At 47.7% G+C, this 23,211-nt stretch overlaps 1 protein-coding gene across 1 annotated transcript in view; it reads left to right on the top strand.

The window, feature by feature from the left end:
- DIS3L2 (DIS3 like 3'-5' exoribonuclease 2) overlaps nucleotides 1-23,211 on the top strand; it is a 348,824-nt gene that overhangs the window by 272,127 nt on the left and 53,486 nt on the right. Inside the window, exon 13 of the mRNA XM_039234582.1 lies at nucleotides 603-836. Coding sequence (XP_039090513.1) covers nucleotides 603-836 — 234 coding nt within the window. The remainder of the gene's footprint in view (nucleotides 1-602; nucleotides 837-23,211) is intronic.

The raw sequence follows: 23,211 nt of genomic DNA, 5'->3' as shown, positions 1-23,211 counted from the left end.
ACTGGCCTCTATCTGGCGGAGTCCAGGGATATCACCAGACACTCTGGTGCGCAGGACAGGCCCCCACAACAAAGAATCAGTCCACTCCGTGGTGCTGAGGTTGAGAACCCCATTCTGGACATTAATACTCCAAATAGAATAAGTTGAAATTACTTTTTCTTTCTACCTCCACTCTGCTTCTCCGCTTGTGCTCTCTTTCAGTGACCCCCCCACCTTCTCCTTCACCCCATACCTGATCCATTACAAGCCCACAGCTTCCCCATCTGTCACATCTTCAGCATCTCTTCTCCCCCATCCGGTTTTGGTGTTGATGACCGCTCACCCAAACTAAGGAAAGGGCACTCCAGCAGGCCCTCTGCCTTGAGTCTCCCCCGCTTGGCCTGGTGCCACCCATGTGCTTGCTGACTTTCTGTTGGCCTCCACTGCCTGTGAAGTCCATGCCTCAGAGTCCAAGCTCCCTGCGGGCAGCAGCTTCCATGCCATCCTGAGCACCAAGTCAGGGCCTGACCAATCTCTGTAGAATGTGTTTGGACAAATGGTTGCATGAAAGAAAAACCTGAAATAAATCTTCTTCATGATTCCCTTACAATCTGTCTTTGCAGATCCTTGGTGAATGGTTTGGTCGGACCATCATTCGCTCCTGCACCAAACTGAGCTACGAGCATGCACAGAGCATGATTGAAAGCCCGACTAAGAAAATTCCCGAGAAGGAGCTGCCCCCCATCTCCCCGGAGCACACCAGTGAGGAGGTACACCAGGCTGTGTTGCATCTCCACAGAATCGCAAAGGAGTTACGCAAACAGCGGTTTGTGGACGGCGCACTGCGTCTGGATCAAGTCAGTCACTTCTCTTTTCTTTTCTTTTTTTGGTTTTTTGGTTTATTGTTTTTTTGGTTTTTTGGTGCAACCAACAGATTTGATGTGTGCTCGAACCCAGTGTGCATGAGATTCAGCATGGCAGTCTTGGGACCTTCCTTTCTCTCTTCCCCAGTCACAGCACTAAACCATTGTTCTCCGAGGCAGGCAGGGACTACCTCTCTCCCACCCTCCAAACTCCACAGACACACGAGACCCACTAACATAAGCCAAGTCAAAAGGATCATGTCTGGGTGGGTGGCCCTGTGACCAGAACTCCCAGCTGGTCCTTCCTGATAAGCCTATACCCAATATTTGAGCCTTATCTCAATTTCTACCTCAAATCCCTCTGAATGGAGTTGAGAACAGGAAACATGGAAGTTTAGAAAGTAGTTGACCAGTATCTGATCATGAGGCTTAGAAAAAAAGATATTTCTTCTGATCCCTCGTCTTCCAAAAAGAGTTATACATTTATAATTCTGGATTAATATTTGAAGAAGCAGAGAGCTGAGGAGACTGTGGAATGTTGATCTCTGGAGAAAATGATGGCCCAGAATGGTACTAATGCTCTTTGAGTATCACAGCCATGCCGGTGGCCCTCTGGGACGTAGGCAGCTGTCACTCAAACTTGGTCACATTTCCAAGTCCATTTCTATGTGCAGCAACTCTTAAGACCTAGGCATTCTTTCCTCATTAGTTGTCAGTACATTAGAGAGGAGAGCTTGTGTTCCGTGTATCAATTTTTTTTCTCATTTGTATTTCTTACCCTAACCCCCAAGAACTGCTCTCCTTGCCTGGTCCCTGTGTGCTTGGGAAGTCTCTGGGTGTATGAAAAATGAGTTGAGTGGCAGGATTGGCCTATGGAGAGCACTGGCAAGAGCCCAGCCTCACGGAGACGTCTTTCCCTGAGTGCTCCATCTTCGAGAGATCTCAAAAGCCTTGGTTTCCAACTGAAGACATTTCATTCCACCCTTTGTGATAAATGTCACTAATGCTTCTCAGCGGGCGTTGCGAAGTCACTGCCCTGGGCCCAGGAATAAGTTAGCAGCATTTCAGGCAACTGGACAGTCTGGTTTGCCCATGCTGGATGGATCTTCTGGAGCTGTCATGCCCCCGGCCTGGGCTCAGGCACCCTGAGCAGACCTGTCTGCTCACAAATGCTGATGGGCAGACTGTAGCGAGAGTGGCCGCTGGCACAGACAGCCGAGCCGATAGAAGAGGGACCAAAGGCACAGGAGAAGATAGAATATCTCCTTTTCTTCAGTGAAATCCTTTGTGGGGGTGTGAACACACCCCAGTTCTCACTCACCAGTGGCTGCCTGGTTGTCAAATCCCAGGATGCTTTTCAATTCTTGCTTCCTAGGCTTCTGTTCTGCATTTGTCCCTTCGAAGCTCACCTCCCATTCTCTGCTTCTCTTTGTACATCTCCGCTAATGTCCTGGGTCCCTTTGCAGAAGCCTCTTCCTCTCCTGTCCCCTATAGGGTTCCCATTCCCTAGGATGGACCCCACCCTCTATTTCTCTCTATCCACACTCCCTTCCTGAATGAATGCTCTACTCTTAGGATTGTAACTGCTGACTGGTTGCTGGTGATGCCAAAATCCGTCTCTCTAGCCCCGCCCTCCTTCTCAAGATCTAGACAGGCCTCTCCACCTGCCTTCTTGAACTTTTCACCTGGGTGCCCCGTGGTCACATCTGCCAGCGCTCATCATTTCTTCTGCAGGACACCTTGATCAGCACCCATGGCATGCTGCGCAGCCTGGCTAATGCTCCCTCCTTCCTCTACACCCACCACGGCCATCATGTGTGTCAAGATCATTCCTATTTGCTCCCAAACCTGATTGTGCCAGGTGTGTGTGTTGTTGTAATTATGCAGTTTAGTTTAACTGAATCAAATAAGGTATGCTGGTCAAATAAGAGCATTAAAAAAAGCTTTTGTTTCTTTGAGATCTAAAATTGAAAAGATTCAGTGAAGATGAATCTTTAAAAACTCTGCTGTTGGGGTGTGACGACTCTAAAAGAATAGGGGGGAAAATCATAAAATTCAGGAAGAATTCTGTACTCAGATAGCTTTACAGATGTCTAAATTCTCCCTCTCTTTTAAAGAAACAAAAACTATACATTATAGACAATGAATTATGAGTGTAATTTATTCAGAAAAAAGTGTAGAAATCCAGTTAGCAACCGCTTTTAAAAAGCTTTTATTTTTAAAAATGAATGAGTGCACATTTATATAAATTAAGTTAAAACAAGGGGGTGCCTGGCTTAGAGTATGCATCTCTTGATCATAGAGTCATGAGTTCAAGCCCCCTATTGGGCATGGAGCCTACTTAAAAATATTTTTTTAATTTCTAAAAAAATTAAATTCAGTTAAAATAAATGTTTAGTTCAGATAGATATCGTTTGTAGGATTCCCCACTTTAGCCAGCTCCTAGAATAATTTAGCAACTACTGCTTCAAGCACATCAAATGAGATGTTACAACATTTTGGAGATCCTACCCTATCAGATTGTTTCGACGTTTGATTGGATTAAATACATGAAATACTCTATAACTATGAAAGATCACTGTTAGGTGATCTCAGCTCACATTGTGATCCTAGGGGTATGGTAGTCAAGGGAGAAGAATGATCACAGATTACTGATTGATCCTGACTGATCTCTTGGCATCCCTTAGAATCGGAATTTTATTGCTGAAAATCACCTTAGATATCTCCATCTCATTGGCCCTCGCAATGTATAACTTAGGAAGCTGATGCCCCTCCCAGAGGTTCGATGCAAGTTGCAAGCTAAGTCTTTGTTCCATTTTCCTCCACTTAAACCATGCTGACTTAAGAGAGAAAAGCTTTCCTTCAAAGTAAGAAGGGGAAAAAAAAAGCCCTCAAAAGTCCTAATTAGGTTCCAGTTAATTAAGGTTTGAAAATAATGGATGTACATCCTTGGAGTTGATGCCTTGGTTCCCCAGAAAACAAGTTGTGTGGACCACAGCTTTAGAAGAAGCAGCACATCAGCCTCCCTCAGCAAGGGACACTGGCGAGGTCCTTCATAACTCAGTGAGACGGCCCTATTCAGGAGTCCCACATTTGTCCTCTGGTGCCCACTGCCTGCATTTGCCCTCGTGAAAACCCATTTTTCCTCAGTGCTTTTGGCATAGCCTGCTGTTTGGAGTTTCTCTCTGATGCTTTGTTCGTCTTGTTTTACCATGTCCACATTTTTGGTGGCAGTCCTAAAAAAATATGCCCTTTTACACTAGCCTCAATTAGAGAGACTCTGTGAGAGGGGCCACCGTCCGTGTCACACAGTATGCCCTTGAATGCATAATAAATCTGCTAAGGCAGCAGTTTTACCTTTCCAAGAAATCAGTTTGTCATATGACCTTCAGAATAAGTGAGGTGGAGGATTCTAGGATAGTGCCTGTTTGTTCGGTCAGGGACAGACTGGCGCGGAGGCTGTAGTAACCATAGCAGTGCAGGCCTACTTGACCACTGGGTGATTGCAGCCGGCAGTGTAGGCCGGAGCTGCCTCACCCATATCTCCGATAGTCTGGGCTGGCTCCAGCCCCCGGGGGGACCACCCGCTCAAATCTTGTCTGCTTACCCGAGTGTGCTATCAAATATGAGCAAGTTCGATATGTGCTATGACGCGGAACAGATTGGCAAGCACTGCCTTAGAGGTCAGATTACTTGCCTCAAATGTCCCTTTTACCTAGAGCTTGAACCTGGTTCTAGAGAGGTGATAGCTGCGTGAAGTGACATTCCTTTGTTTCACTGCCGAAAAAGCAAATGCAGATGCATTCTTTGTGCTTTTTGGAGGAGTTGAATAGTATCCCTTCCAGGTGGTTCCTTCCCATCCTCATATTTCCTGCTGTCAAGTTTGTTCTAGACTTTAACTCGGATTCTTGTTTTATTCTTGATCATGTATGTCCTCTGTTTCTTAAAAGGGGGCCCCAGTGTTTTTGTGTTTATCATAAAAGTAACCATTATGGTTGGTAATCATATGCACATCTTGAATTCTGAGGAAGCGGAACTGTGAGAAGCCCGCCCTCCTCGCTCTGGTGTTTGCTCCGTGACCCAGGCTGGTCCTACAGGCCGGGAGTTTGTGCAGAGCTCTGGCGCTTCTGTTGATGCAGACACAAAGCCTGCCCCCAGGCAGCCTCCCCTCCTGAGAGGCAGATGATTCTGCCCATGATGTGACAAGGCTTCAGGCTCCTGTTCGAGTCTGGGCCTTCGTGGTCACCTTAACGAAAGGATAGCAAAGGAGGGTAGCGGAGTGGTAAATAGAACCGTCGAACAAAAACACCTCCGGGAATATTGATTACTTTTAGGAAACTACAGCTTTCTGGGGCTTTCTCTCCAGCCCAACATCCCTCAGGCAGGACATAGTACTTCAGAGAGAGCCCACCCTGTACCAGCTTCTTTGAGAAGCCAGCATGATGGCCTGCAAGAAACTGGGCCACTTCTGGGGCCCCCAGCAGGTGCGCAGAGATGTGATCAGCTCCTAGTGAGCTGTTGACTTTCTGAGTTTAGAGAAAGTGGTGGTGCAGAAGAGTTTATATCTCCCTCTTAGGCGATGCCTCCAGACCAAAGGAGCCTTTACTAAATTCTCAGCTATATCTTCTATGACCCCCTCCTGGCATGATTTTAAGCCCAAACATCAGGCAGTTTCTCTGGACTTGATTATAAAGATAAACTTGTTAGTAAAATAGGTTTTGGATACCATGGGTCCCACGCTGCTGTGTATGCTATTCTGGATGCCCTTGGCCTAGCCCAGCCATTAAGTTGGGGGTCAGCAGACTTTCCATAAAGGGCCAAATAGTCACTACTTTAGGCTTTGTAGAGGAGCCACAGACGAAACACATGAGCGGGGCTGTGTGCCGATAAAACCTGAAGGACACTGGAATTTAAATGGCGTGGAATCTTCATGTCACAAAATAGCATTCTTCCTTTGATTATTTTCCAATCATTTAAATATGTAAAAACCCTCTTTAGCTCACAAGCCATTCGAGAGCAGGTAGAAGGCTAGGTTTGGCCCACGGTCCGTAGCTTGCTGACCCCCTGCTTACGTGAAACTCAGCTCTGCGCCCCAGACAGCTCATCCCAGCTGCATGGGGAACCTGGGCGAGGTAATGGAGAAGGGCTGTGCTAAGTTAGCTCTCGGGTGGTTTCATGCAATTAAGGAAATTATTCCTTTGATTAGTACCACGTTTAGCAGGTCTAATTGGAGGAATGAATCAGTTTAGCACCAGTTCCCTTACCCTAGTTACAGTCATATAGCTTTAATTAGCCAGAAGCAAAAAGAGCAGCGGCTCTCATTTCCCACCTCTGCTTGACACCTCTTCGCAGCAGGGCCTCATCCCCAGCCCACCTGCGGCGGTGCTGTCTCCTCCAACTCGCAGGGCGGGGCCGCTTGAGGCAAAACAGAGGAAGCTCATAAGCCACCAGAGACATGACAAGGGCCTGACCTGAGAGAGAGGCCACGGGGCAAGAGAAAAATCACAGACCCAAGAGAGGAAGGAACATCGCGAGCCTTGACAAATGGACAGTCTTGAAGAGATGTGAGGGAGAATGGAAGAATCAGGTTCCTGGTTTGGGCACGTAGCTTATACAGCACAATGGACTCACCAGGACACGCCTGGATGGAAGAGTTGAGAAGAAAGATAACCACTTCTTTTTAGGGTCTGTTGAGTTTGAGAGGCCCACTGGAGAGAGACAGATAGAAATGTAAAGTGAGCCTATGGGCGTAGGAGCTCAGAGGTCAGCCGGTAAGATTGGCCTAGAGGTAACCATCCGGTTCAGGAGCATTTAAATGGTCCCTAAGCTGTCTGGGAATGAGCTCTAGGGCGGACGCTCTGGAACGAGCAGGCCTGTGGCACTAGGTCGGTAGGAGGGTGAGAAACGCTTGTGGCCCAGGTCTTAGGCGGTCTTCTCTGATCCCCTCTTCTCCCTAGAAAGGAGTCTTCACAGCAGATTATAAAGGCATAAGTAAATTCCTTTATCTATAAAGAAGTATTTAAGTATATTCTAGCATCATAAAATTTAGAATATATAACAGTGTGAAGAAATCAAAACGACCTATAACTCTATCACCCAGAAAGAGCCACTGCTAATATTTTGTCATATTATATATCTCATTATGAATATCCTCCCTAACGCTTCATGGCAAGAGGGAGGAGTGGTTAGCATAACATACATATAATTTTTATATTATGCCTTTTAATATTATAGAATGAGTTTTTCTCATGTCATTCAAAATTCTTCTAAACCACTTTAATGGCTATGTAATATTTCATCATATTAAATGATCTGGAACACTCAACCATGCTGCAGTTGTGGATATTTAGATTACAATTTTATTGTACAATAAATAATAATGCCATAGCCCCCTTGTGTTCATAAGTCTTTGCTCTGATCTCTGATTATTTCCTTAGGACAGTCCTCAAAGTATGCTGATAGGTCACAGGTACAGACATACTTAAGAATCTTCTGGGTGGCTCATTCGGTTAAGCATCTGACTCTGGATTTCTGCTCAGGTCATGATCTCACACCGTTGATGAGGTTGAGCCCCGCATGGGGCTCTGCACTGACATTGTGAAGCCTGCTTGGGATTCTCTCTCTCCCTTTCTCTGCTCCTCCCCTGCTCGCTCGCTCTCTTGCTCTCTCTCTCTGTCTCTCTCTCTCTCTCAAAATAAATAAACTTTAAAAAAAATAAAAAGAACCTTCAAACATTGCCACATTCCCTTCCAGAAAGGTTATACCAACTTCTCCTTCCAATAGCCTATGAATACTAACACCTATTGTCGAACTGTCAGGAGCTCTCTATGTGGGGAGTGTGTCTGTCTGTCTGTCTCTGCCTCTTTCCCTCTGTCTCTCAAAGTTTTGTCTAGGTCTCCTGAAATGTCCCAGTGGCTGTGATTTTGGGTTATTCTTTCATCTTTCCCTGTTTATTTTATTTTTATGAGGTCTTAGGTACATTGACTTTTCCTACTTGCATTAGCCATTATAAAAAATACTCCTAAGAGTCCTAAGATTTAAAATGACCAAGAGAGGTGGTTGAAAGCATCTTGTTAACCCCTTGCTGAGGCTCAGATAGGGAGCAACCTCCCTCCCCAAACTGAGGCCCCTCTTCTCATTAGAATCAGGAAAGAAACCCATCCTTTTTGAAATGGTTCTGAGAATCATTGTTGCACTTTTAGATACTCAGAGAACATTTATAACTTGACGAGCTTTATTTGTGGCTCTCCCCTCCTATGTATGATAGCTTTGGGTTGACCTGATGTGAATATTATGAGGAAATCCAATTGGATTAAGACTACAGAGCACAGAGTGGCTCTCTGTAATCTATACTACCATAAGAATTGCTACACTTCTCTCGACTCTTGGTTTTGGCTCAGGTCAAGACCTCGAGGTTTATGAGTTCAAGCCCTACATAGGGCTCTGCACTGACAGCTTGGAGCCTGCTTGGGATTCTCTCTCTCCTCTCTGTCTGCCCCTCCCCTATTCACATGCTCTGTCTGTCTCTCTCTCTCAAAATAAATAAGTAAACTTAATAAAATTTGCTATGCTTCTCTTTAAGGTAGTAATAAAGAGTACAGGAAGGTTTCTACCAGAAGTTCAGGTTTCTGTTTAAATGTGGACAGATGCACATTATTTCAGCCATGGAGACAATTCTAGAATTAGTAAGGCTTAAAGAACATCAGCCTGTCAATTTATCCCCTGTTTTTCCCAGTGACCACTTTCATACTAATTATATTAGTGAAATCTTCATTTAGATGTATCTGGCTCATTTATAATAAATCTATAGCTAAGAATCTGTGCTCCTTTGAACGAGCCAGCATCCAGGCCAACCCACACGGCCTCTGTGGAGCAGAGGAGAGCAACAAGGTGAATGGGCCACAGCCTCAGGCCTCAGGGAGACCCAGGAGCACAGGGAGTCCTGGTCATTCCAGAGAAGGAGAGAGAGGATCAGATGGCACTCTAATTTAATACAGAATCACGGACAACAATCCAGGCTTATGCATCCCAACACATGAACAAGAGACAGACCTGAAAACTTGACCTAGTTGTATCGAAGTAACACTAATTACAGCCACTGTGGGAGCTGAGCCCTCTCTGTGCCTTGTTAACATACACATAAAAACTGACATATATCATTAAGTGTCAGAGTGACTGTGCCGAGCAGCCTGTTATTAAAACCCCAAACTCTCTATGTGCTCATCCTTCCTTTAGGCATGTCACATAGTCATTTACTCATAATTTGCAAAAATTAGAAGGAAATGTGGGTAGTATTATTCTGGAAGTTATTAAAAATACAGACTCAGACATGATCTTGGACCCTCACTGGGCAGATATTTCTTAAGTTCCTGTTGTGTTACAAGTACTGCTCACAGCCCTATAAAGGAGTCTTAGACAGTGGAAGATGAACTTTCTACCTTCAGGTTGCACATTGAACTTGAGAACTCTGTGTACTTACAAGAACCCCAATAAGATAAAAGCAAGGGCATAGTCTGCTGTCACGGGCTGAAGGAATAGGTTATTAGGTAGGATGGGATTCATACGAGAAGGCTAGCTCAGCAAGGGGAGCCCTGACTCGCACGGCCAGGAAGGGCATAGCTGGCGAGGAAGAGCTGAAAGGCATGGGGCGCCCACCCTGTTGAGACTTTGTGGATATATCCCACCGCGCTGCTCTCTCCTCTGCATTCTGAATCCACTGAGAAATAGACACACAAGTTAGACTGAGATCGAGATCACCTACTACTGATAAAGTTTGGATTAGAGAAGGCAGCTTGAGCAGGTTCCAGCATTTGGAACAACCCAGAAGCTGATGTTACAGAAAGAAACTCTGGTTGGAGTGATTAGAGGGAGCAGAAGGTAGCCAGAGACAGAGATGTGCCCCCGACCAGACTGGGCACCCCAGGGATGGTCCTAGTGTGACCTTCACTACTCGGTGCCCTCCAGTGCCCATAGGACGTTCCGAGGCAGTGACTGCTACGAGGACCAATAGCTGATGCTTCTGCACTTGGTCTGAGTGGCCAGAACAGATCCTCAGCAGAACCCTGAGGACTGCACTTTATAGAACTTCATAAAGTGAACTTGGCTCTTACCCCACTTCTAGAAGCTTTTTCACTTGTCTGCTGCTTCTTTGTGCTTGCCTCTATCTAGGCTCATTTCTTAAAGAGGGAAAAGCACACCCAGGCCCCCTAAAAGCTGTCTCCGTTTCCAGGAACCTGAAGATTGAACCTCCAATCCCACTGCATTGGCCCGCCCATCCTCCCTCCCACGTAGGGCTCTCTTAGCACTTTGTTTATGACTGCCACGTGTCTTGATCACATTGTCACACCGCTTTGTCGTTTTCCATTTTCTTCCCTGTCTCCTTCTCTAAGACAATGACTTCCTTAAGGAAAAGGACAGTGCCTTGTTCATCTTGGGATCTCTGGCCCCTGCCCAGTGCTTGTTTGTAACCGGGTGCTTCAAGGTCTCGAAGCATCTCTGTACTCATTGGTTTTTTAAAAAGATGATAGTGGTTGTGATCTTGGAGAGGGGCTATAGCTCTAGAAGAAAGGCGTGCTTATGTAAGAGAATTAAATGCACAGTATAAATCAGAGAGGTTTCCTCCCCTTTTGCATAAAAGGGTTAGGCGTTTGATTCCTTGCCAATGCACCCAGGATTTAGAACAGGGTGTAATGAGGACTTTCTCAGGGTGGAGCTGCCTGGACAGGTGTGAAGAGGTAGGAAGCTTCGGTGCCCCGGGGGGCTGGCAATGCTCCTGAGGTACCCTGTTCCCCTCTGTGTCCTCAGACCAAGCTGTGCCCCTCGGGGAGCCTGGCAGAAGAGGCCCTCCAGGAGAAGGCAGGGACCCCCAGTGTGTGGCCCTGTAAACAGAGGCATTCAGGACCCGGCTTGCCAGCATGGAAGGGGGCAGGGCACCAGATCCCCCCGCTGCCTTCCGCAGATTTCCGTCTGGAGTGAGCTCACATCAGCCGCTGCACCCTACCTGCATGACAAGATGGGAATGGTCTGTATGCCATGATGAGACCCCCACCCCCCCCAGTCTGTAATCCCCCTGTGAATTCTGGTCAGAGCCTGGTCTTGCTTCTCATGGACATGGTTTGCACAAGACAGAGGTTCAGTGTCAGTTGCTGCCGGGCTGTCGGAGAAGAGTAGGTCCCTCACATCACAGTTGGAATTGAGAGTTTCCCAGATGACTCAGACTTAAGTCCCTTGCATTGCCAGGGGGCAGAGAAGGGAAGCAAAGGGCTCTCACGCTGACAAGATGATATATAAGAAACTTCTGGGGGTCAAGCAGGGGAGTGGCCAGTGCCCCTCGTTCCTGTCCGAGATGCAAGCCTTTCAGCTTCCAGGCCTCTTTGTCTTTTGGGCACTTGTACTCATGATTCGGAAGTGCTCGGACTCTCCCTCTTCTGTTCACAGGCCATTCTGCACGTCCTCACCCTGCCCCCGTGTCACACCCCACGTCACTCGAATGTGAGCCAAACAGCTACATATGAGATGTGGAAGCCTCTGACGTTAGTAAAACCTGCACTGGGGAAAGGGAACCCTTGCAGCTGATCCTTGGATTTTACCGTGACCGAGTCCCAGGGCGGGCCCAGTCGATTTGGGTTTCCATGGTTCAAGGAGCCGGGGGCTCTGCTCCTACCCGCTGACTGTCCTGAACTCCGCTGCCAGATTGAGTTCCCCCAGACTCTGCCTTCACCTTGTCACTCAAGGACCTGCAGCCTCCTGAAACCAATTTCAGGGACCAGTAATGTTTCCATAAATATTCCAGGACAAGATAGAAGACTGCTAGGTTTTAATTTTGCCAAACGAGGATATTGTCTTAAAAAGCTAGTTACCATCTGGGGCACCCAAGTGGCTCACCTGGTTAAGCAGCCCAACTCTTGCTTTTAGCTCAGGTGATTATCTCATGGTTCGTGAGTTTGAGCCCCACAGTGGGCTCTGTGCTCCCTGCACGGAACCTGCCTCAGATCCTCTGTCTCCCTCTTTCTGGCCCTCTCCTACTCGTTCTCTCTCTCTCTCTCTCTCTCTTTTTTTTTTTTAACATTTATTTATTATCGAGAAACAGAGCCAGAGCATGAGCAGGGGAGGCACAGAGAGAGGGGGAGACACAGAATCCAAAGCAGGCTCCGGGCTCTGAGCTATCAGCACAGAGCCCAACGCAGGGCTCAAATCCACGAGTGGTGAGATCATGACCTGAGCCAAAGTCGGATGCTTAACCGACTGAGCCACCCAGGCGCCCCATCTCTCTCTCTCAAAAATAAAAAAACATTAAGAAAAACATCTATTTATAAGCTAGTTACCATCTATTGTCATGATTTTATTTTTTTAATGTTTTTTAAATTTATTACTGAGAGAGAGAGGGCAGGGGAAGGTCAGAGAGAGGGAGACAGAAACTGAAGCAGGCCATAGGCTCTGAGCTGTCAGCACAGAGTCCAACACGGGGCTCGAACCCACGAACTGTGAGATCATGACCTGAGCCGAAGTCAGATGCTTAACCGACTGAGCTACCCAGGTGCCCCCTATTGTCATGATTTTATAAATGAAAACATTGTAGCACCAAAACGAAGGAAAGGCGTATTTTAGAGCATAAAGCAGTCCTCTCTCTCCATTGACTTGGTTCAGCTTTGTGGAAAACCTGTTTCCTTTTGTTAATCACAGACCAGCCTTTGAGAATGACTGGATTGCTCCAGCAGCTCCAGGTGCCTCACAGCCTGTGTTTGATGTTCCCTGCATCCCCCCAGCCCATCCTCCTGACTCAGCCTCCCTGTTCTTGCACAGCCTGGGCCTCACCTGCCGCCTCCAGCCCCACACACCACCCCCTTCCTCCAGAAGCCTCTCCAAATGGGCTGCTTCTTCTTGAGGCACCTGATACAGGACTTCCGGGCTTTTCATTCCTTTCGTGTCGTAGTTTTACTTCTTTATTACCCTCCTCTCCCTCCCGGTCTGCATTCTTGAATATCAGCTGCGTAGAAGGCAGACACATGGCTGCAAATTCTCACCCTTCCGTCCGCGGCCCTGGTACAGAACAGGCATCCTGAAAGCAGTCCAGAGCACTCTGAACGTCACCTGAGGTCAGCAGGTGTTCATTTTATGTAAAGTCTAGAACTTGAAGATACAGTCCCATTATTCCTCAAGAAATTCCCACGTTTTTAAAGAATAGTATTACTATAACACAGTTTGTTTTGTTTTGTAACCCTTCTTCTATTCCCATCTTAAATGGCATGTGGCAGATACTTTTATTTGGTCTTTTCGTTTTTGTTTTTGAGAGAGAGACTGTGCACACGCACCAGCACAAGCAGGGGAGGAGCAGAGGGGGAGAGAGAATCCCAGGCAGGATCCACGCTCAGCACAGAGCCCATGAGATTATGACCTGAGCCGAAATCAAGAGTCAGACACTTAACCAGCTGAGCCTCCCAGGCGCCCCGGCATTTTTAAACTAAAGAGAATTTAAGAGCTTTTAAAGGTGTTTTGTAACTTTATCTCTTTTGACTGATCTTTTTAATTTCCCACACATTTTTTTTCAGATCTACCAGGTACAAGTACTGTGCTAGGTATTGGGGAGAAAGAGAAGAGAGCATAGTCCCAGCTTTCCGTGTCCCAGCCCTCAGAGTAGCTGACCATCTCGGGGAGGATGTAGAGGAGGGGGATGCAAAGGAAAAGCCTGGATAACAGGCCATGTTGAGTTTGTGTGGAGATGGCCGCTTAGGTGTTTTATAGGAGAACATTAGTTATGGTTGGAAGGGGCCACTTTAAAAGTCGATTAGAACAAGGCCAATCTCCTTTTAAAAGTTTTCTCCTGTACAAAATAGAAATTAGCAATTTGCTATAAGAAAAACACTGGAAATGCTGAAAATAAATTAGAATGATTGAACTGCCCCTTGAATTGTGACCCCCCTGGGATAAAGGAAATCTGCCAGAGTGGAAGGAAATGAGTACAGACCCGAAGGGCAACACCCAGGGAGGGAGGCCCAGCAGGTTTCTTATCTGCTTGTCAGCATTAAATTGGCCCGCTCCTAAATAAGAAAGTTTGCTAATGAATAACAGTCTACTGGGTTTGAAGTACATTTGAACAGGGAGCCCTTAGGGGCTCTGAGAATACAGGCTTGGCCATGGGGCAGCTGGAAACTGATTTGCTACAATCAGTTTCCTTCTGTAAATAACAAGGAGCTGTCCCCTTCTGCTCCCCGGCCAAGGGCCGGCACCAAGCTGGAAGTCTTGCCTGCCTCCCTGGCTGGCCTTCAGGGACGCGCTTCTGAGCTGCTCCGTTCCCTCCGCATGCCCGGCCATCCAGCTTCCTGGCCTGGATTCCCAACTCCTCACTGCCGAAGACTTCCCGGCCCCTGTGGAGATCTGTCCTGCTTGCCCATAGGCCTAGCTCTGAACTCCTTCTTGGGGCACACTTCTGCTGTAGACTGCCCCTGGCCCAGGTTCCACGGTCTGGTGCCCACCAGCCACGGGCCACTGAGGAGTTACAGAACAGACCCTGCACCAGACCACCTGGGTTCTTGCACTTCGCTGCGTGACTTTGTTTTCTGTACCTCAGTTTCCTAAGGTAATAATGAGTAAAATGAGATAATGTATCCCTGAGATCATCATAAAATGGAGACAGTGTGGGGGCACCTGGCTGGCCCAGTTGGTAGAGCACATGAGTCTTGATCTCAGGGTTGTAAGATCAAACCCCACTTTGGGTGTAGAGATTACTTAAAAAAAAAAAAAAAAAGTACGGAGATAATGTTCCTGAGACAACCGTTGGTAAAATGGAGATAATAGTACCTGTGCCGTGGGGGTATCACTAGGTTAGTGACCTGTACCCATGAAACCCTTAGAACAGTGCCTGAGGCATGACTCCAAATGGCAGTTGGGCCATGTGGCCAGATGCTGAGAAAGACCCAATTCTGTCCTCACAGAAGAGCCGCCTCCAGCAGGGCTCCAGGGGGGCAGTGGGGGCCGCCAGGAGCCATGGCCTGGAAACACTCCCCCAGCATTGGTTAGGAGAGAAATGCAAATGAAAACCATTCAGGAATTACCACTACATGTTAACATGGCTAAAAACAGGAGGGAACAGCCCTCCACGATGTGGTTACAGGCCGGCTGCTCTTAGTTTTCGCTGTTGTAAATAACACTGCAGTTAATATTCTGCATAAAACTCAAAGACCACTTTGGGTGGTTTCTTTAGGAATACGTTCCTGGAATGACTGGATTGAAGGGAATTAACTTTTTTTCTATGATGCTTTTCTGGATTAACTTTTACTTTATTATAAAAGTAATACGTATTTGTCTTACTGCAATTTAGAAATGACACGGAAAGCCAGTATGGGCATAGGTCAGCCATCACCTCGTAATAACATTTTTCTATGTATCGTTCTTAAAGCTTTTGATACAGACTGACAGATAACTTTCCAGAAAGGTTATACTCATTTAGGCCTTTTTCAGGGAACAATAGCGTATTGTCAACTGCCTCTCACCAAGCTGAGAGTTTGTGGGTTTTATTTAATCTTCGTTAATATGATCAGTTGAAAATGGTGTTTTATTATTGTTTTGACTTGCATTTGTTTTACTGCCTGTGGGTGTGATCCACTCCTGAGTCCTCTCTGCCATGTCTATGGAAGGGCAGATTTTATATACAATCACCGGGACCTCCTAACAACCTTTAGCACTAGACCTACCAGCCACATTTTTAGCCAAGAATTACTTTCTTTTCCCTCATCAGGTATAATGTACATACAGTAAAATTCCCTCTTTTTTCAGTTCTATCACCCCAGAAAATGTCTACTTCCCCCTTTGTAGTCATGCCCTCTCCCCTACCCTCAGCCCCTGGTAGCCACTGATCTGTTTTCTGTCCCTGTTGTTCTGCCTTTTCCAGAATGTTCTACAGATGGAACCATACAGTTGGTAGCTTTTTGAGTCTAGCTGTTCTCACTTAGCATGACGCATGTGCAGTTCACCCTTGTGGTTATGCGTACCGGTGGCTGTTCCCTTTTGTTACAGAGCAGTATTCCATGATGTTGTGGGTGGCTCACTGTTTGTTTATCCACTTACCAGTTGAAGGTTATTTGGGTTGTTTCCAACTTGGGCCAATTACAGAATGATGGTGCCATAAACACTGACGGGCTTTAGTGTGACGGTTAAGTTTTCATTTCACTGTAAATGCCTAGAAGGGAGAATTGCTAGGTCATGTGGCAAGTGTATATTTAACTTTATTTAAAAAAAAAAAAAAAAAACCTGCCAAACTGTTTTCCAGGGGAGCTATACCACTCACCAACAAGGCATGAGAGCCCTAGTGTCTTTACATGCTTACCAGCACTAAATATTGTCAGTTTTTATTTGATTATTTTGTTTTGTTTTTAGCCATGTTAATATGTAGTGGTAATTCATGAATGGTTTTCATTTGCATTTCTCTCCTAACCAATGATGTAAAACATTTTTTTTTCACGTGCATATCTGCTGTTTGCATGTCTTTTGCGAGGAAGTGCCTGTTCATATCTTTCACCCATTTTTTAATTGGGCTATTTGGTTTTTTATTGCCAAGTTTTGAGAGTTCTCATATTTTGGCCATAAATCCTCTATCAGGTATGTGATTCACAAATGTTTTATCCAGGTGTTTGGCTTGTCTCTGCATTCTCTCATTTTTTCACTCTCTCTGTCTTGTCTTTTCATACTCTTTCAAAGAGCAGAAATTGTAAATTTTGATAAAGTCCAGTGTATCAGATTTTTTATCTTTTATGGATTTTGCTTTTGGTATACTATCTGAGAAATGTTTGCCTACTCCAAGGTTGTAAAGATTTTTTCCTGTTTCTTCTGGAAATTGTATAAGTTTTAGGATTTGCATTTAGGTTCTCCTTTCTTTTTCAAACACTTACTTCCTGGGCCCAGAAGTTTTTTTGAAAGCAGTTCCTGCAATTGAGCACATTCAGGAAGGGGTCCTCCTGAGAGCCTTGCCAGGCATGGTGCCCTCTAAGAACTATCTGGAAAGGAAGTGTGGGCATCAAGGAGCTTCCTTGGGAGTGGCTTTTAAACAAAGATGAGGCTTCTCTGGTTTAAGATTTGCCATAAAAGCGAAGATTGTATCTTTTTAAAGGAGGGTAGAGATGATGGGAGAAAAATCTCCAAACTTTCTAGATAAATCCTTTTGACTGCCGCACAAAGTCAGGATGGCAAATGGTGCCAAGCATAGGACTTTGTCGATTACATGCAAACACCCATGTCAGTGAGTCACCCAATCATGCTTTAATCTCATAACCCAGAGGCTTTTAAAAATTATAGTCAACAAGGCAGCTTGCTAGTTATGGCTGCCATTGGAATTGGCTTTTCCTTAGAACAGCTGGTGTGTAATTTAGTGGGAAGAAAGCCTAATGTGGGTGAGAGGCCAAGGACTGCTTGCTTGGGAAGGATGTGCAGCTAACATTTGATAGAAATCTGTGAAATGACCAACCGTGGCCAAGCAAAGTAGAGGCCTGCCATCTTTTATCCATGGGAAAATACACTGCAGCAGAAGCATTCAGAAAACAACACTGATTGGCAACTTGGTATCAGTCACTGCAAGATAGGTAAAATGTGGCCCTGTCTCCAAGAAATGCATGGTTCAGAGTGTGCTCTGTACTGGGTTATAGAATCTGGGAGAAGATTCCTGTTCTAGCAAAGGAGAGCAGCTGAGTCTAGGCTGTTCCAGGCAGAGCAGCACAGGGGTTTGGTATGTTCTGGGAGGTACAGGCCATTGGCGTGGCCGGTCCTGGGAAGGGCTCACCATGGCAGTGGGAGACACTATTGAAGATGTCACCAGGGCCAAGGTTGGAGGACCTTTTTTCCTCTGCCCTGAAATACGAGTGCTTTCTTGAATTCGTCATGGTATCGTTGAAGCATTTCACGTATGGGAGTGATGGGATGGGATTTTCTTTTTAGAAAGATCTCTCTGGCAGCTCTATAGAGAATGACTTGGAAGATAGCAAGGTGGACATCAATCAAGCCAGTTGGATGGCTGCAGCAGGAATCCACATGAGGCTCTCTGAGGTCACACAGCTGACAGATGAGAAAGATACTGAGAGGGTGGAATCAGACCCAAAAAAGGGAAAGGGTACATCTAGATACGCCTGGGTTTCTGTCTGGGGAGCCAGGTGGTTGTGGAGGGCCCCCACCACACTGGAAGGAAAAGCAGACATCAGCTGGGGACGCCCCTGAGCTTGAGGCGCTTTGGACCATCTTGTTACACAAGTGGTCCCCACTCCACCCCCCACCACATTCTTCCTCTGTTCAAGGTAAGGAGGTGATCCTGGAAGCCCCAGAAGCTCGTGTGCCTTCCACAGCACAGTAGGCAGGGCTGGAACCACAGGAAGCCTGGCGAGCACACACGGGCCTTGGGGAGCGGCAGGGCTCACCATCCCGGCTTCCGACCCCCGCCCGACCCCCGCCCGGAGCCTAGACGCCACCCTGGGGCTTCCCCTCAGCTCGAAGCTGGAAGAAAGCAGCCCTCGTTAGCTCTTGTCTCCCCTCCCTCCCTCCTCACCTCCTCTCTCTTCCCAGCTGAGCCCTTCTCATTTGTTTAAAAAAAAAAAAAAAAGTGAATTCACTCCCAGTCCCTTTGAAACCCAACGTGTCAGTGATAGATGAGGCAGTATTCTTTAACTTCAAAGGAGAAAAAGTGAGTGAGTGAATGCAGGCCAGGGGAGTTGAAAAGTCCAAGGGAACAGGAGACACATGGGGCGACCCCCCCATCAGGAGGAGCGCCCTGGATCCCACCCCTGCTGGTGCCACGCAGAGCCACAGACAATGCCACTTTCAGTAAATCATGCAGGATCCTGAATACCCGTTTTTGTCCATTTTCAATGGGCCTCGGGCATATTGCTTAACATATAGCCAGCCATTTGTGCCGGGTTCCCAGCTACTCAAAGGCTCAAAGTCGAGTGCTCTCTCAACTATATAATGGGGTCTTTGCATATGTGATTTTGGGGGGAGATTTTTTTTTGGATTTCCATAGCTTGTCAAAGTAAGGGTGACCCTGTGGGTAGTGTGGGCCATTGACCCCCATCACACATCCAGCCTTTGAGTGATGCTGAGCTTTGTGGGGTATCCATGCGGCACCTAATTCAATCACGCACCGACCCCTGCCTCTCCCTGGCATCCTCCTCCTCTGTGCTCAGCGTGCTGCCGGGGGCCTCCGCACAAACCCCGGCTGGCCTCTGGAGGCATTCTGTGCTAGACAGAGAGCTCTTGGCCATCTGTCCCACTTTCAGAACTCGACCCCCTAGTGAATCTGGCACGGGGAGTGGCCGCTTGTGCTCAGGAGGGTGTGTGCCTGAAGGTGCCTGTTGGAAGCGCCTTTTAAAAGTCCCCAGTTGTTTCCGCAGTGGAGTCTTGGGAAGCAAAGGGAAGCATGACCTGGGGTCGTTTAAGGGCTGGCGTGGTCACTTCCTTAATCGTCTGTGACCGTTAAGAGCCTGATTTTCTATAAAGAGGCACAGAGGCGTCCTTGGCTTGTTATTAATAATAACAAACAGCTAGAATTTATGGCGTGCCTGCTGTTTGCCAAGTGCTTTCACACGTTACCTCATGTAATCCTTAAACCTTCTACCCATTGTGACAGACGAGGAAACTGAGATCTGGGTTAGGTGATTAGTCAAAAGTCAAATAGCTAGAGGCGGCAGAGTAAGAATAGAAACTTTCGTTATTCTGCTTCTTTCCTCCTGTTGTTTGTCGTCTTATGTTCTTCTACACATCAAATAAATGGGTCAAGTCATACTCTTAGGATAACTTTGAAAAGCTGTTTTAAAATACCATATGATTCCATTTCTGTAACCTTCTGGAAACGACAAAATTACAGAGTAGGAGAACAGGGTGGTGTTGTTGCCAAGAGGTTGGGGTGGTGGGGGAAGGTGGCGTGGTGAGGGGACAGTTGTGTATCCAGGTGGCAGTGGCACTTCCACAAACCTACAGCATGACCTGATGACACGGAACTAGGCGCGTGTGTGGCGCCAGCGTGTGCTTCCTGGGCCTGATCCGGCATTCTGGTGGTGTGAGCCGTGACCTTCAGTGAGAAATGGGTGAAGAGTACACAGGACCACTCCGCGCTGTCTTTGCACTTTCTGTAAATCTGTAATGATCTCAAAACAAACAAAGAAGTGAGTTATTGATTCACCTGTGAGGTACACCAGCATCGCCCAGGGAAGGGCCAGGCGTCAGCTCGGGGGCTGCTTGCTGTCAGAAAGCAGCACACGTCAGAGAGCCACCGGTGGCCTCGGAGGGGGCGCAGACCGGAAGAGGGGCCAGGGGTTCGCCTCTGTCAGATGTCATCCGGGAACATCCTGAACTGAGAGTCGGGGCCCCGGGCTTGTGTCTCACGGCTGCAGCTTTGTGACCTGGGGCTTCCCAGCTCCCGGGAGCCTCCGTGCCCCCCTCTCCCCCACTCTGAAGCAGGAACAGCAGCAGCACCCACCCTCTGAGGTTGGGAGACTCCAGGGAGAGAACACATTAATGTGCTTATTAGCACAGAAAAGACTTAGAGAAAGCCCAGTAGATTCTGACCATTTTTGTTACCATCATCAGTATTGTTTTATCTGTTCCCAGGTTGTACCCTCCACTTTGTAGTCAGACCAACCTCATTCATATTCACAGAACAGCGCCCCCGATGTGGGGCTCGAACTCACAGTCCTGAAATCAAAAGTCGCACGCTCTACCAAGTGAGCCAGCCAGACACCCTCAGAACAGTACATCTTAATTCTTACTTCTCTGGTTGTGGTCATTTATTCCTTTAATAGTAGTTTGTTGAGTACCTGTTTCGCCGAAGGCTAGTAGACACTAGGAATATGGTGATGGATGTGACCCTTGAGCTAGGAAAGCTCAAGTTCCTGGGTTTTTTTTCCCACTACCTGGAATTTCTACCTAATGCTTTACAAGCGCTCTCTGTCCTGCCAGCCCCACATCAGGCCTCGGGTACTCCACGCAGGCCACTCTACCAGCTCCTTCTCTGAGCTCCGACAGCCCTGGAGCGGTGTGGCTCAGTCGTCTCTGCCAACCCAGACTACCCTTTTTCCCCTAGGCTTTCGTGTGCCTGGCACAGTGCCGAGCAGCACAGGGACCCTGGCTTGACAGGTGTTTGCTCACAGACTTGTGAAATGGAAGGCCAGACAGAATGCAGAGAGTACCTCTTCTGAGGCTTGGATTTCCCAGAGGAAGTCATGGAGAGAGGCCCGTGACTTAAATAACAAAAATTGACTAAATGAGTCCCCAGCCCATTTCTTCAATAGCAGAGGCCCTATATTAATCTTAGATTTCATTGTTGTTGCCTTGTTTTTCTCTCTTTATTCCTGCTGTCTGGTATTTTGACCAGCCAACTGGTGTGGGGGAGCCCTTGACTCTATGATCTTATTACTAACTAGCTCTGTGACTGAGCATGTCAACCAGAGGGCAGGTGCATTGGACTGAAAAAGCAGAGCCGGCCTCTCTCTCTCCCTCGCCCGCTCACTTGAGTGGTCCCACCCCGGCTGCCTCTCCCTCCAGCCCAGCTTCTCCCCCCAAAAGTGGCAGCTCCATTTGCTCAGCCTCTCAGTCTGGCTTCTTGTCTTCAATTCCATTGGACAGAGGGGGGATCCCTCACCTTGTTCTTCAGTAATGCCTCTGCCAGCGAGCCTTGGAAGACTGACACTCGGAACGCCATTTACTGTCCTGCATCTGCTAGGATCTAGAGGAGAGAAGTAAATTGTTGGAGCCCCTGGCATCCAGCACAGCGCCCTGTTGGTGAGAGAAGAAATCATAGCAAGCGTGGCCCAGTGGAAGTGCACACTCTAGTTAGGTAGGAATGGGGTTCCGCTCCGGGGTCGCCATCTGCTGATTTGTGTGCTGCCCGACTTTGGGTAGGCAGGTTGCCTGACGTCTCTGAGCTTTAGTTTCCTCGCCTTTAAATAGGGAGTTGGTAGCACCTGCGCACATGAAGGTCTTGGCACCATGTCTGGTCGCCTACGGAAGCTGCTACTCCTGCTAACGGCCGGGCCCCCGCTCACCTAGAAATCAGTCAGTAAAGGCTTGGGGGGCAGCCGGGGCGGGGGAACCACAGAGTCATCACTGGAATTTCTCTCCTGGAGCTTCCAGTCTCGTTGGGACGCTATGATAGTTAAATATACAGCTAAAGACATGTTCCAACTTGAGAAGAAATGAGAAGAATCGGACCATGATAGAAGCAATTTTCTTGTATCCGGACCGTCAGAAGCCAGCCCAGAGCCGCACTCTAGCAGGTCGTTGCGGCCTCTTCCTCTCCAGAGCAGAGATTAGCAGACAAGTTGTTGCCGGTGCAGGGGTGCTGGGTAGCCCCCACGGCGAGGCATGTCTGCCAGCCCGGCAGGGCCAGGGAGGGGTAGACTGGCCTCCCCGCCTGCTCTCTCAGTGGAAAGCAGCCCAGGGAGCCCGGGCTCCAGAGAATAGCAGTCAGGGCTCTCGTGTGATGGCAAAGCCCATGTCAGCGCGGCTCCGGGGCACCTGGACTGCGGAGGGAGGAGGGGTGGGGGACCTGGTGAGGCTTTGAAGCACCACACCCTTCCTCTGAGTGGCTTCCCAGATTCTCCTCCAGTGAAGGAAGTGACCCCTACTGCTGTGGAAACCCCTTGGGGTCAATAGTGATCACATTTGGAACGGTCGGGGCCCAGAGCTTGTTCCAGGGCACCATCAGTCGTCACAAGATAGAACCCCAGGTCTTGTGGCAGCAGGAACCTTGATGACTATTTGTCACAAGGAGGTGCTGTTCTGGTGTGTTTTTCCTCATTTAATGTTCATGAAAAACCGATGAGATTGGTACGAGCATTGTCCCCATTCTACAGAGGAGGAAACTGAGGTACAAACCGGTAAAGTAACCCCCTTGAGGGAATAGAGCTCATGGGAAGGAAAAAAAAACCAGCCAGCCTGAGGAGGCTGTTCTCTTCCCGACTGTGCAGCCGGCCTCCCGGTGTGGGTAGTTGTTGATCGGTCCACAGGTTCACAAGTACGGTGACCTCCTTCCTGGTCCCATGAAGCGCACGCCCCAGGCAGGAGGGTCTCAGCACAAGCTCAAACTCTTAGAAGTGCTGGGAAGAGTGCTCGTCCAGTCTGATGGGCAGGAAGTTGGAGCAGAGGACCCCCAAGGTGCCTGCAGACTGTGAGAGCCTCTGCCCCGAGTGAGGATATACTCAGGCCAGAGGGAAAACCACCATCTACTTCATGAAAATGCTCCCCTAAGATTATTGTGAAACTTATTTTTGTAACATTTAACATCATGTGTAGTTTCTTAAATGATTTTCAACTACGTGAGATTGTCCAAGGATTCTCTGTTACCAAAGCTGATTTTTCAGTTAGTGAGCCAAATAGAAAGTCTGTCCATTTTCCTCCT

This window comes from Hyaena hyaena, unplaced genomic scaffold (genome assembly GCF_003009895.1).
Source record: "Hyaena hyaena isolate Hyena2069 unplaced genomic scaffold, ASM300989v1 scaffold_86, whole genome shotgun sequence".
Classification (NCBI taxonomy): domain Eukaryota; kingdom Metazoa; phylum Chordata; class Mammalia; order Carnivora; family Hyaenidae; genus Hyaena; species Hyaena hyaena.
Note: the sequence above shows the minus strand (reverse complement) of the source record. Positions and strands in the feature narration are given on the sequence as shown.